The 15,323-nt window shown below is 40.2% G+C and overlaps 1 protein-coding gene across 6 annotated transcripts in view; it reads left to right on the top strand.

Moving 5' to 3' along the window:
• The window catches only part of esrrga (estrogen-related receptor gamma a), a 72,913-nt gene that overhangs the window by 48,584 nt on the left and 9,006 nt on the right, over positions 1-15,323 (top strand). For all 6 annotated transcript variants that reach the window (XM_024295921.2, XM_024295918.2, XM_024295916.2 and 3 more), the window contains exons 7-8: positions 14,478-14,584; positions 14,665-14,827. In XM_024295921.2, the coding sequence (XP_024151689.1) occupies positions 14,478-14,584; positions 14,665-14,827 (270 nt within the window). The remainder of the gene's footprint in view (positions 1-14,477; positions 14,585-14,664; positions 14,828-15,323) is intronic.

Below are 15,323 nucleotides of genomic sequence, written 5' to 3'. Positions count from 1 at the left end.
CATAGTTGTAAATTTTGTGAGACCTAGACTTTAAAAAAAAAAAAAATCATTTTTTAACGTTTTGATCTATTGTAAAAAATAATAAAAAAAAAAATCAGTGGTCTTTTAATTATGAATTTGGCAAAATCAAAAAACCTGCAGGGCGGCAGGAGTTAATTACAAAATTCTCTAAGTTCTGTGCAGAGTAAGCCTGCTCTCATTCCCCATCATCCTTTTGTTTACACTCTCTCCTGCTCAGTGGCGGGCCGTGCATTTCACACCTAGGCCTTCAGTAGTGCTCCATCTGAATCAATCTAACCCTCATTAACTATTTTATGGCAATAAAACTTCTACGGCAAGTACAGCTGCCACAAACACACCATAAGCATAAAAAAATAACCTGATAAAATTTCAATATTATGTAGGGAGATAGCAAAATTTTACTCACCAAAAATCCAGATTTTTTAAACACAAAATCCATCCTTTCTATCCTCAAGAAGATTTCAATCACTCTGTCGTGCAGAATCCGTGCGTTTCACAGATAGAAAGTGTTCCGTGGCTGTGATAAGCTGGAAAAGCCTTTTGTGGTCCAGGAGGGAGACAAACATCAGTTTTTGTGATCGATCAAGGTCTGTGTCTGGAAAATAATATTTGCGCGAGGATATTGCGCTGCACGCGCCCGCGGTGCGTTCAGGGGCCTCGTAGATTTCAGCTTCACTCCCGCTCAATGGAGTCACGGAACTCCTTTACCCGTGCCAGACAAAACTGTGCCACAACTTTACCCAGACATTCATTTTCCACCAAAAATCAGACGATCAGACGCTTTCCACTGGTAACATCTTCAAACCTGACACGCCCCTCCTCGGCACCTGTATCCGGCACATAACGCAGAACCAGAGCGAGCTGCGAGCTGTCCAATCATAGCTCGTGAAAATCCTGACGTTTCCGTGGGCCTTCTAGCTGGCCTAGCACGTGGTCTCCTCCAGATCTGATTGGTTAAAGCAACAGTTTGGTAGACAATTATTTTATGCAACAGGGCCCGCAGAACTGATTGTGAAGGCCTCCGGGCAGATTTCTTTGACCCTAGCAACAAATGGTGCTGCAATGTGATTGGTTAACGCTTAAATAGGAAAATACACGTCTGGAAGCAGCGCAGCCAGGGAGACAGCAATGAAAGGACGAAGACAGAGCATTTGAAATTATAGAATACGTATTCACGGAAATAAATAATAATTAATATCAGTCTGTGATTCACATATTTTTAGGCCAGCAGAGAAGGCCTTGCAGGCCCTGACGGCCCGCCACTGCTCCTGCTAGCTTATAGCTCCTCACAACACCAACCTAGCAGTACTGGTGCCAGAGGAAAACAAAGACGTACATGGATCTATTTGTCTACAAATGGATGCATCAGAATGGAGTGGAGCAGGGTGTTTGTGGCTTGTCAATTGTAGTTTTTATGCAACAACTTTAAGCTAACAGCATATTTTTGTCTGCTCCTGATCCCCAAAATTAAATAAAGAAATACTTTTTTATTTATATATGTATATTATAGGAAAAGTGCCACAAGAGCATGTTAAAACTCAACAAAAAAACATTTCAATTGATTAAATTTTTAACAGGCAACTTTAACAGGCACAAACAATCCCTCAAAGGAAAAAAGAATAAGGAGATTTCACATAATTCACCTAAATTTAACTAGAAAAGCCCCAAAGAGGAGTGTTTAACCACAAATTATTTTTACTGAAATACTTTATAGTTTCCTGTTTTTTTTAAGTGACCTACCACTTTCTCTCTCTCCGTGGTGTCTTTAACCTCTTCATTGTCATGTCAACCTCATCTCTCAACCCTCGTCCCCCTCCACGCTCCCCTTTTCTCATGCTCCTCTTTTGTTTCTCTTTTTTTGCAGTTATCTGTGCATCTCTGCAGACACAGTCATCCTTTTTATTGAGTTATTATTCAGGTTTAGACTTTAAGAGCAGGGCTTTTAATTGCTCATCTGTTAAATCCCAAACAAAAAGTGCCTCTGGCCCGATGATGTGTCACACAGTGAGGTCTCCAGTAAAAAAAGTCCGTCTTGACTTGGCTCTCAGCTGTCGATCTTCAGCGTTCCTTCCCTTCTGGACATGTTATAAATGGTTTTCAGTTAGAGATTTAGTCAAGCAGTCACACAGTTAGCCATTCCCACCGCCAGTAGGGCTGTTAGTTAACCAGCCAGTAAGTCAAGTAACTACACAGTCAGTCAATCAGCCAGAAAGGCACACAGTAGTCAGCAAATATTGATTAATAGAAGTGTCCTGCTCCTTTTAGCAAATCAAATGTTGAGTCTCAGCAGCCAAGGGTAACGTCCACACACACAACTACACATTCACACACACACGCATACTTGACTTTGAAAGTGCAGCCCTCTAAATTAACACTGACACACATTATAACACTTCACAATGAGCTCCAGTTGGTGCAGGACAGCATTGCGTGTGTTGTTGTGTGTGTGCAGTGAGGCCGGCATGTAAAAGCCTCCACTGGTGATGATATCACTAAACAGGGTTCCTGATTAAGTCTGGTGATGTCATCAATCAGCAAAGAGCTTTTTGGGTAAATTCAGGCCTTCTTCCCGCTCTCTGCCCCAACCAACACAAACACACAACACTCCTGACTTCCCCCTCTATGTTGTAAAAATTGTGACATCTATATAAAAAAAAGAAATCTTAAATTACAATTTCATTTGGTACCGATGTCCTAATTTCCTCCATCCCTCTGTTTTCATCATTGTAGCTTTTTTCCTCCGTTAATGGGTCTTCCTCTCAAAGGTTTTCCTCGGTCGTGAATGCTCCGTCACACACACACATGCAGGGAAATTTGCTCTCATTCTGTCGACAAGGCAAGTTCACCTTGACAGCCTCTGCATGCTGAGTGCTTCCTTAAAATATAAACAAAAGACATGAAAATTGATTGCATTCACATGACAATCACCACGCATACGCACACAGACGTTTGCACTGGTCTTGTATAGTTTTCACCATCTACATTCAAACTAATAATATAATAAAAAGTAAAAATTCATTATGTGAACGGAAATGGTCTGTTTCCTAAATAAAACAATGTACTCTTCTTTTGCAATAATGTAATCTTTGCCTTTTCTGTTTTGTGATAACCGCTAATTAGAATGACTTTGTTAGAACGTGCTTTGGATTTAGAATCAGAAATCAGATTTTGTTAATGGCCCCTGCTCATTTTATTGTAAATTATGTTTTTTTAATGCATTTTATCTCACAAGAGAGAAATTCCAAGCCTGTATCTCTGGTCTCTGTTGATCTTCTCTCAGCTCCGTTTGCCGTGTTTGATTTCCATTTCGGCTCATTCCTAAAGTAGATAATACATTTAGAAGCCAGGGCCTCGTGCGTGTTTGCCTATGTGCTAGTGTGTTTGTCTGTTTCACTGTCCACATTAATGCAAAACAGATATCTTATTTTCCTCTGCACCAACACCACAATTCCCTCTTGAAGCTCACACAAACAAACACATCCCTGTTTGCACACCAAAACAAATATTGATTAAATCAAATTAGAAAAAGAATATTTGATATCTGAGCTTAATGTTTGGATTAAGTTGGGTTTTCATTATTGGATTAAGCCTGGGGGAGGTAAAAGTATCGCAACAATATTAGAAGAGGGAGATGGGGAACTTTTCTCTGTTTTGTTCTTCACAATTTTTACTCTTTATAGTAAATACTTTGTAAAATCTAATCAATTGTTATTAAATATATTAATATACATGATGCAACAGATCATGTCAAAGCAGGATGCATTATAAAATATAATGTATTATTAGTAAACAGCTTTTCCAGACATTCTAACAGCTTCAACAGCTGCTTTAAAGGATGACGCAATCTATCAAAAACTCAATTTACAGAATATAACACAAACATTACTTGTAAAAGATATTGTGTTAAAAGCTTTTTGTCAATAATTTTGCTTTTTCCGGCGTCAACGTGACAAAAAAATCTACAAACATTGAAGTTGTGACATTTACACTCGGCAAATATTTTATGGTTTTCTTTTCACTTTAATTAAATTCCTGAATTTATTTGTCGGCTGGCTTTTGGGGCACAGTCTGCAGATGGAAAATGATCAACCAGTCGGCATCAGATGTAATAATGCACACAGTAGGGGGAAAAACTGCAACATGTTAGCTCCACCTGAGTAAACCTGTTCACAAATGTACAGATTGACAATTAAAAAATAAACTGAAAATGTAAAAAAAAAACAGCAATACACAGTGAATGTGCACATGTGTGCACAGGTTTGAAGTCTGTAGAATGAGCGCAGCTCTAACAAATAAATCAGCACACCATCTAAGCCCATCAACATCAAAGTCATTACTAGTAAACAGTCAGATTTTACTACTTTCAATTTGCTTTTGTGGATGTGTATATGTGATGGAGTGTGTGTGTGGTTGTCTTAGAGAGAGATGATATGATATGATATGCTGGCGGGGCATAAAGATAGATGATCATAATTACGCAGAGGCCAAACTCCATTTCAAATCATCATCATCCTATTCTATCTGTTGGAGTGCGCACACACAAATACACATGCCAAAAGCACATACAGGGATTCATCCGCCGCCGCGCACACACATCACACACCTATGCATACAGCAAATCTCATGGAAGGAGGGATAGACTTGTAATGGCTTCACATTATTTCTGCCGGTTCACGCAAAGTTCACAGACAGCCTTCAGATTGTCATTCTTCCCCTGCCTCTGTCCTTTTGTTTATCTATCTACTTTTATTTTAGCTTTTTTTTTTTTTTTTCTTTTTGCGTCTTTCCTTCCAGTGTTTCTTCTGCCCTCCCAACCGGCTCCTCTGTCCTCTTTCTTCATCAATCGTTCTTAAATAACAGACTAGAAGATTCATCTTTTCCAGCCGGGAATAAGCAGGTGGGGAAATAGGATTGGAGTTGGCCTGTCACCAGCGGGGAACGACTTATAGCCAACACACAACACATCGGCGCACAACAGAAAACACCTGCAAGCGGCCAACAATTTACCCATAATCCTTCAATGATGTGCAGCCGCTCATTTTTTTTTAAATGAAATGTCAACCCCTTAATTCTTTTTTTCTATTCATTCCGTTTCTTTTGGTTTGAGAGTATTATAATGGAAGAGCTGTATGAAATCATTCCTTATACACAATTTGTAAAACTAGCAATTTTAAGCTGTTTCCATTAGAAAAAGTGAAAGCAATATGTTTTGTGTTGGACAGAAAATATGAAAAAAACTGAACTTCTAAAATGAGACTCTTTTGTTCTGCATAAGTTTACTTTTTATCACATAGGAAAGACCATGTCATTATCTGATAAGTCATAATTTTATCAATAATTTAAGATCATAGTTCTCACATTTGGTATACATTTATTTAACCCTCGTGCTCTTTTATGGGGTCTAGATGACCCCACCCTTATATCAATGTTTCATCCTTCCCACGACAAAGATGGACAGGATTTTATGTCTGCCACGGACAGCAGTAAAGATAAAAACTCTTGAAAAAAAAAGCTCTGCGTGCTGTCTTGTGGGGTCCAGATGACCCCCTTTTTAATGTAAACATCCCTAGGATAGCACAAAGGTTAAAATAAGTGCTCTGACTTTATTATTTCCAAAAACCTTAAACTATATATGTAATTTCACCCTTTAGGATGCAGTACTCCTGAAATCAAAGTCATGCTGTTTACAGTCACACCTCAAACTCTTTAAAATAATTGAAAATCTATTATTTTCTATTCATAGCTAATCTTATAATACTTTATTCTGCATGATTCAGTGCAGATTGATATTTTTTTTTTACATTTGCACACTGCCGGTCTTCCAGGAGTTTGCTATTTTTTGAATGCTACTCCCAGATACACACAAAAATGCGCACACAGTGCTAATAATATTTGTATTTTTGTTTCTGTTTAATCTTGATGGGGTGTTTCATGACTCCCTTTATTGCCAGGGTCAAACTGATGGGCTTTTTTTTTTCACAACTGTGCGATTTCCACTTAAGTGGTCATTTCCATGACTCTGCAGGCCTGTGTTCATCTATTAGTCTATTGTTTACTTGCATAAAAAAAAATCCCATATGTTTAAACCTTAACTACTCATCGTAGTATACACATACACACCATATTTGGTTGCATGTGGGGGGAGCGCTGTCCATCAAGCCACACACATAGCCGAACCAAACCATTGGGTTAGTTCCTGATGATGACATATGAGTTCCTGGCCTTGGTAATGGCTGTTAAATCTCATAATTACACGCTTCTTTATTGCAATGCATAATGACCCCGAAGCACTATTGGACAATTAATTAAGATTTTCAGCCTGGGCTTTTTCAGGCCCAGATGAGGAGGTAGAATGATGTCTTATGTTCATGTCTTGAAGCTAAAGATATAAAGACATGGTGCTGCAGGAGCGAGGGCTCGCTGTGCATTTGTTTTCATCTTGGTCTTTCTTCCCATCTGTTTCCATATCTCTCTTTCTATTTGTTCATTCATCGCTTTGCTCCAACAGTTGAGCCCTTCCTTTGCTGCCTGTCCTCGATGGTGATATTGGAGACCATATCTCTAATCTGTGACTGGTAAATTAATCCCTGTGGAGTTTCTGTAGTCCTCTCTCTATGGAAGCTACGGGGGATTAGACAGATAAAATCAACACGCTCTCATAATCTCATATACAGACAGCAGGCATGGACAGTGAGCACTGGGTTTTGTTTTAAAGCAATAACTAGGAGGATTCTGTTTGCACACTGGTAGTGCAAATCTTGCAGATCTTCATCTGAAATATATATTTTACAACTTTTAAAGTTTAGATGATGAAAATGAAATAATTTCTCTTTTGCAACTCGCTCAGAGGAGTGTTTCCTACAGTTTGCTGTCCTTAGATATCCAACGTTCACTGTCTGACCTGCTTGCTTTTATTACAGACTGTAAAATCCGATCAGTTTTATTCAGCCTCTATGTGAGACATCGTTACCTGGAAATGCCCGTCTCTTCTTTTAGTGAGAAGTTACCAGAATTGTGTATTGATGGTGTGTAATGAACGCTCAGGGACTGAACTGCCAGTCGCAGGTAAAAGCGTTCAACCTAAAAATCATTCCGATATAGACACCGGTCATGAAAATCAATACATCCCAATCAAAAGATAACAGTTTTTCCCTAACCATGCATGTTGGTCAGCAGCATTGCATGTGTCTGTGTCAGAGCGGGATGGACAGGGGACAGTTGGTGTGGAAGCTGCTCAGCTCTGTGTACACACAGTTAATTCCCCTGACAGATTTGCGAACACACACATGCGAGCACACCCAGAATGGTCACTACTGCTTGGATCAGCATTATATTGATGGAGAGAAGGGCAGGTTGCAAAGGTGGAGGATGAGAGGAAGACAGATGGGCTGCGAGTGAGAAAAACTCAGGAAAAGAGCACAAGACGAATAATTCCCAAAAATATAATGCAGGCTTTTACATAAGTGTAATTATTTTCACTGAGACGTTCTGAAGGTTATCATTTGAGTTGCTCTTTATGCAATCGAGAAGAAAGCAGCGGCGTGATCATTCCCTTACACTCACACACAAACCTCCACACCTCCTGACACTGCCCTGGTGGAACCAGAAGTGGGTAATTAAAATGTAAATATTGATATTTTATTATTTGAAATAGCTCTACTGCAATGCTCTTAATGTCACTCCATCTGTCATCTCCACCGAGACTTGGGGTTGCCCTCAACGACCAGCTGCCCCCACCCAAGCAACCCTGCCACGGCATCAGTATAGTGCTCCACAACCAGCTCTTTATTGCTGCGATTCCATTTTGGGTCTAATTAAGTGTTAAATATTAGCACCCGCAACCACATCGAACGCACGCGCACACACAGGCACACACAAAGTACTCATCTAGGCAACAGCAATGGGAAGATTTTAAGTGTTAATCTTGCAGTGCTGCTGATGGTGTCTAATGTATGCAATTAACAGTGAGCCAGGGCTGAGGGTTTTGTAATTAGCTGGCTGTTCACACTGATTAGAGGCTACCGCAACCCTATGACTGCTCAGCTCTCCCCCAGGCCGCACAGAGAAAAGGGGGAGTGAGGTGGAACGAGAGGGCAAGAAGGGGGATGGGACGGGAGAATAAAAGATATTTTACACATCAATCTTGGATAGCATTAAAGCACCGTCCCACAATACACACCAAAGGCAGCAAATTGGGTGTCAACTAAGTGTTGATTTTGTAAAAACACTTTTTTTTCTTAATTTTCTTTCATGTGCTCGTTAAAAGATAGGATCTGTAAATCTTGAGAGTATGAAATCATCTTTGGATAAAATAATTCAGTTTTGAGAGCACATGTTGGTCTACCAGTTTAAAAAATCTCCACCGGGATGTTTATTCATGGTAGAGGTGCTGTTCATCAGAGGTAAGCGTTCAGGAATCTGAAACAGTAGCACTCCAAGAGACCCTCGTCCAATCTCACTAGGTAAAAATTCATAAATTAAAAATATTTACAAACTTTATATAACTTTGAACAATTTGTGCTTTTCTATAGCATCAACACCCCAAAACGCACTTTTTAAGGTGTAGGTGTACATGCATTAGTGTGTAAATCAGTGCTGTGTGTGTGTGTCTTTAAGCTCCCTTTAAATTAACTGGTTCTCTGGGTTGATTTGTTTCCATCTCGTTGCGCATCTCTGTGTAATTGGGTCATCTGATGGATATGTGTGTGTGAAGGCCAATGTTTGCCAGCATTTGCTCTTTGTGTGCACCTATCTTGTCTGTGTGTGTGTTACAACAGCCTGGCCAACGCCAGCACAGGGGTCTGTGTTCATTTTGGCTGGTGACTTTCCTTATGGTACAGAACAGCTTGAGATGAATGCCCACGCTCCTGCACAAGCACACGTGCATAAAGCACCACATGGGAACACTTGCACTGCGCAGCATTTAGCAACATGCATGCGTTTGAATACAAACACATGCAGAACAGGACTGAGCGAAAGGACCTAAGCTGTACACAGTCACACTTTGTGCATACAAAACAAACACACGCAAGGCAGCAACAGGATTGTAACGGTGGGAAGCTTCATGTGTCCTCATGCAATCTACATCTCAGTGGGCCAGTGGACTTAAATCTGTCCCCTGCAGAAAACAATACGCGCTCAGGCTGAACACAAACAATCCCATCATCTTTTCTGAAAAGCAGCAAGTCACTAGTAAGTCAAACAACAATGATTATAGCCTATTTCCTCTTTAAAGTCAAGAAGTAAAAAAAAATCTCTACATCATGTTAATCGAGTGCTGATTCTTTTGACTTTGTGGATTCGCTGAGATGAAAGGAGATCTCCTTTGTTTTCCGGATTGAACATCTCTTATTTTGTGCAGATAAAAACCTTTACTCTGGAGATTGAAGTTTAGTCTTCCAATGTGCAAATGTTTAACAAAAAGTTGATTTTTTTCTCTTGTGTAGTTTTGTGTTCTGAATGGACACTTCCAGAGACTTGTTACAAATGTTTAAAAGGTTTCTACCGATTCGTTTCTATTTTATCTACATTAGAAAAAAGTTTAAGAAGTTGGACAATCACCTGAAGAGTTCTCAAAAACTATGAACTGGAACCATCAAAACGCTTTTTTTTCCCCAACTGTTGTAATAGACTTTTTAAATCCAACTTTAATTCTCCAAAGCAACTTTTGCACAGGAGCAACTCTAGCACACAAGTACACAGGTTCTCATGAACATCACAGATACTTCTCACTGGTTTCCATTTGCCCTGTAACCACACAAAACCAAATATAGGACTCCTGGTTATGTGTGTTCATGTGCATCTGTGTAGCAACTGGAGCGTGAGAGAGGGCTATCCAGTAGGTGTGCGCGTGTGTCTGTGCCAGACTGTTGTGCGGTCTCGAGTGTAAACGTGCAGTCAGGACTCATTTGGCAGACAAACAGGCCGCAGGGTGGCTGGGGAATCGACGTGTGTTTGTTTGTGCGTGTGTGTTTGGGGGTTTTTATGTTTGTATCTGATGGAGAAAAGGGAGAAGGAAAAAGAAAGACAGCACAAGAGCAAGCAACAGAGGTTAAGTCTGCATGACTGCACGGTAGCCTCTTTCTGTCAAACGGTGCGCAGCACATTCACAAGATCATTCCAACACACATGCGCTCACTTTTTAATGGTGGACAGTGAAGCAATCTGCTAAACAAACTATAAGTGATACACACCTGAATATGCAAACAACTGTTCAAAATTTGTCTTAAGGACCTACTCCAATGTAAATCGTTTTTGATTTTTTTTAATGTCTTGTGGCATTTTTCTCTTTGCTCCATTCTGATCCATCCACCTGCAAACATAAAATTCAAATTCCACTTATTTTTCTTGGACTAAGGTGGCCTCTGGTTTAAACCTGTATAGATCTCCAGTATTGGTCGCCATTTTTGTTGCACCAGTACTGTTATGTTGTAGTTGTTAGGGGCTATAAGCTAGAGGGATAGAGTGTTAACAAAGGGATGATGGTAAGTGAGGGTAGACTTGCACTGAACCAACAGTTCCACCTACAACTGAGTGGCAAATTTCTGATGAACTCCTGCCACTCTGCAGCAACGATGTCCTAGAAAACAACCATTTTTCTTTTCCCTTAAAACAGCATAATCATAATTAAAAGACCAATGGGAACAATTTTACAAAGCATGATCGGAGTTGGACATCAAAGTTCTTGTTTTCTGAAATTTGTTACTGAGTCTGAGCTGACGCAGCTGTGCAGCCGGCAGCTGCAAATGGAGAGTTACAGCGTCTTCACAAACCTTCCTCCTCTCTCAGTGAGATGCCTTATCAACAACCGGGCAGAAAGGAAATGTAATTAGAGCCAAATAAGGAACCTTTCTTTTGTGAACTGAAATCACAGGTATGAAAGAAAGGTCTCCAGCCCTCCCACCTCCGCCTCTCCTCCCAACACCTCTTTTACTTTCGTCTTTCTTCTGTCCCACTCTCTCTCATACTCTCTCGCTCTCCATCAATACTTCTCTCTCTCCATCATCAGCACTAAATTCCCATTGATGTTTCTTTTCTTCTGTTGTATCGATCGCTTCATGAGAAGGAGGAGAGGAAGGGAAGAAGGGAAAGATGGCGTTATCTGTTAATTAATTTGTCCTGAAGCCGGCCGCCTATTAATCAGACAGATAAGAGGCATTGGATGGCTGAACGGCGCAGACAGGCTGGTGGGGAGAGGGGGAGAGGTCTGCATACACACAAACATGCAGATAGGGACACACGTGCACAGTCTCACACACACACACACACATATGGGAATGTAATCATACAGACAGAAAACAAGCTTTTAAATGAAATAACAAGCCAGCACTGTTAATTAAATTCAAATGCAAAACACTGGGAAAAAGATGTTCCTAAAGTGCAGACAATTGTTTCACACGTCTTACACACACACACAGCAATACAACACACAAACCTCATCTTGATAAAAATCACCGATGTGCCTCAATAAGAAAAGATGCACTTTCAGCTCAATAAATTAATCACGGGTGTTTTAATTATTGGTGTTTTCTGTGTGTTTGCGGGTGTGTGTTAGTGCATGGTTATGTTGATAGGTTTGCACTTTTTGTGTAATTAAAAGGGAGTTGATTGTTGATGACCATATCCACAAACATTTTATTATTAATCAGCTTGTCATGCAAATCATTTTTGATGATGTTAACACTTTTAGAAGTTTTAGTTCAAGTTTCAATTCAAGTTTCCTGCTTTTGCATCTTGTTAGTATGTGATAAATATTGATTAATAGCTAAAATGTAACAGGAGTTTACTTATCACTGAATTACATATAAAAAGTCCAACTGCACACCAACAATGAATTGATGTATAGGCTAGTGTCAAATACTCCTTAAAAAACAAATTTTAACTGCATCACTATCGTTTCACAACAGCTATAAAGTGAATGTATTTTATGAATTAGCTGTTTGTGATGTTTTTACGTATTTTGTGAATGACCCTTGAGTAGATTCAACAAAGCTCCTCCTTTACTCTATCCCGCCCAGTTGCCCATTTTTTGGAGTGTTGCTAAATTAAGAAAAATACACTTCAAATATTCCAGTGCCCCCTAAGGTTTCACATTTTTAATTAGGATCCTATCAATGACATCAGTAAATTCATGAGATGCGACACATCCAACCAAATCCAGCTTATCAGCTCTAAGGAGTACAGTGAGTCCCGTTAGCTTTAACCAGATATCCTGGATTAAGGATTAAGAAACTCAGACCTAAAGTTTTGCGCCATAATGCACAATGTATTTGGTAAACATCAATTACAACCTAGTAAAACAAACACCTTGAAACTGGATCAACACATGGTGGTGGGGGTGTAATGATTGGGGCTTGTCTTGAAGCCCAGGAGGAGGTGGCTGTTGCTCTCTGGTCAAACAGCTATTTGCTGATTGGTTGGTCAGGGCTTCACGTCCCAGGTAAGACACTCATTGTGTCCTTGGGTAAGACCCTTAACTCCTCATTGCCCCCAATTGTACCAGTAATGTGTAAGTCACTTTGAATAAAGGTTCTAACTAAATGTAATCTCACAGGACCTGATCACACTCCACACCGCGTCACATTAGAATCTCTCTGTTGGACTGTGTATTATCATTTGACAGAATAAGCAAACTTTTTAATTTAGATGTATTGAAATGAACTTGAATTTGCAAACTAATGTAAAATGTGACTGGATTCGTTTGAGTCTGACCACAAAAACATGATATCAGTCACTGCTAAATTAATGATCAATGTTCACCAAAATCCACAGGGAAACTAAAAAAATAAATACCATACCAGGACCTTAAGAGCTAAAACTGGTATAAAAACGTCTTTATCAAATATGTACTTTCATGTGCTGCATCACTGAGCTCACTTAAAATAAAAAAGTCTAAATTAATTTAGAATCCATAACAAGGGACACCACTATACAAGATTACTCATCACTAATGTTGTTTTCTATTCACTCCCCCTCAGGGCTGAACAAACTCAATAAGTGCACGTGTGTTAATTTTAGCAATGTCACTATACATTTTCCTTCCAGCTGTGAGTGGTGAAATCCTATACACCCCAAAACACCATTGCTTCTGTGACTAAGGTGTGTTTATTTGTAATAAAGACCTCCTTAAGAAATTCACTTCTGATCATTTTTGATGATTTCATTACTTAGAAGAAGACTGCCAGTTGGCAACAACTCTGGCATCTTCACTTTGCCATGTGTGCATTTTTATGTCATTAAACCAATTTGGATTCATTCCTGAGAATGTTTATGTATTTATTTATAAGTGTGGTAATATCTGCGTGCATGCTTAAGCAGCAAATGAGTATCTACGCTAACGCGTATTGGAGATTGTTAACGGTTTGAGATAAAATAAATTAGATCGCATTGCAAACAACAATAGCCTGCAACCTGGACATAATTAGACGACTGCCATTACCCGTCAACACATTTTAAGATAAGAGGTCTTAATGCACATGTAGGCACATAAACTCACCAGCACACGTCGACTCGCCGCACATCCTAAGAGGAGGCACTTTGCAGCAGATGTTGCAGGAGAAATATCTTCTCTCTCATCTATCTGCCTCTTCTGGCAGAATGCTCCTCTAAGAAAACACACAAACACAGACTGGAGAACCTCTTCGAGGTCTGACAGGATTGCTTGCACGGCCCACTGTCTTTGCATTTTTTTTAAACACATGGTCCGCGTGGCTGTTAAGGCTTGCACTCAGACACACATATGGGCAGGCAGGCAGGTGTGAATGGACAGGTGTGCGAGGAGAGGACAGCTGTGAGGAAGAGGTGTGAGTGGGCAGGTGTTCCATTAAAGAGACGGAAAGGGAAAGACGGACAATACACGTGAGAGACGTAATAAAATGATGCCAATGATCAGGATAGAAAAACTAGAAAGAGAAAAGTGGTTAATGAAATTGCTGATTAGACTTAAAAGAAAAACCAAGAATAAAACAAACCTGGTCAAATGATCAGTCCTGAACTTTCAGATGCAGATAAAAAGTTATAGATTGCAACTGAAGGAAAAGTCAGATAAGCAAATAGAAGGACATGGATTGACACCAAAGAAACCAGTAGGTTTAAGGCCATGGGAGAAATGAGTGTGTGTTTTCCAGGAGCGCAGCGGCAATGGCCAGCATTGATTCATGGAGGTTTGGCAGAGGGAGATAAGGCCTGCTTCCCTCAGAGAATAGCCCAGGGCACATGGGAGAGCGGAAAGAAGCAGACAGAGGAGAAGGACTCTGGTCAGGTGGATGGATGAGGGGTGGGAGGGGAAAGAGAGAAGTCGACCTTGACCCTCTTACTTGCTTCGAAACAAGCTTTACTGTTTTCTTTGTCTTGGTTTTTACCCAGAGCAAAACAATGCCCCCTATTTACCAGTTTGCACCTTGTTGAGTGCATACATTAATAATGCTTGTCTTTTGTTCTGTTTCACTCTTTCCCAGGTTTCTCCACGCTGTCTTTGGCGGACCAGATGAGTCTACTGCAGAGTGCATGGATGGAGATCCTGATCCTGCGTGTTGTGTATCGCTCACTGTCATTTGAGGACAAAGTAACTTTGATTTTTGTTTCTTGTTAAATATAAGTCCTAGTTTGTTCTGCAAACTCACCTCGTCTCCAATATTCTTTCAGCTGGTGTATGCTGAGGATTACATCATGGACGAGGATCAGTCTAAGCTGGCCGGACTGTTGGACCTAAACAACGCCATCCTTCAGCTGGTCAAGAAATACAAATCTATGAAGCTAGAGAAAGAGGAATTTGTCACTTTAAAGGCCATTGCTTTGGCTAATTCAGGTTTGAAACTCCTCACTCTCAGCTGTTTTTGTTCGTGCGTGTTTGTGTTTGACTGATAGAGGAGAGTTAATCCTAGGAATCTCCAGTCCCACGGGGCTCATTTAAGCTGAGCCATCAGAAGACTGATTTCAGTAGTCTGCATCCACACACACGCTCTCAGAAGCTCCTACAGCACAGTAAATATTGATGGAAATGTTTTAACAGCTCACACAGCTCTCAGTCTTTTCAATTTCCCTTTGAATACAAGGATGCGGTACAAACACGCAGAAACACATTCAATCTGAATCCCACCCCCAAACAAAGTGGCAGTCCTTTTTAAAATTAGCATAGTCGTCCCTTTAGATGCCTGTTAAATAAGGAGAAATCATTAGATCCCAAAACCTGTCGATACAAGCCGCTCTCTGATGTGTCCAGCTGCATTGACAGCTGACTGACACGCAGTCCCTCACACACACACCTACTCTTCCTCTCATGACCCGTCTTTTGAACTTTGTCT

Source organism: Oryzias melastigma, linkage group LG3 (assembly GCF_002922805.2).
Source record: "Oryzias melastigma strain HK-1 linkage group LG3, ASM292280v2, whole genome shotgun sequence".
Lineage (NCBI taxonomy): Eukaryota > Metazoa > Chordata > Actinopteri > Beloniformes > Adrianichthyidae > Oryzias > Oryzias melastigma.
Note: the sequence above shows the minus strand (reverse complement) of the source record. Positions and strands in the feature narration are given on the sequence as shown.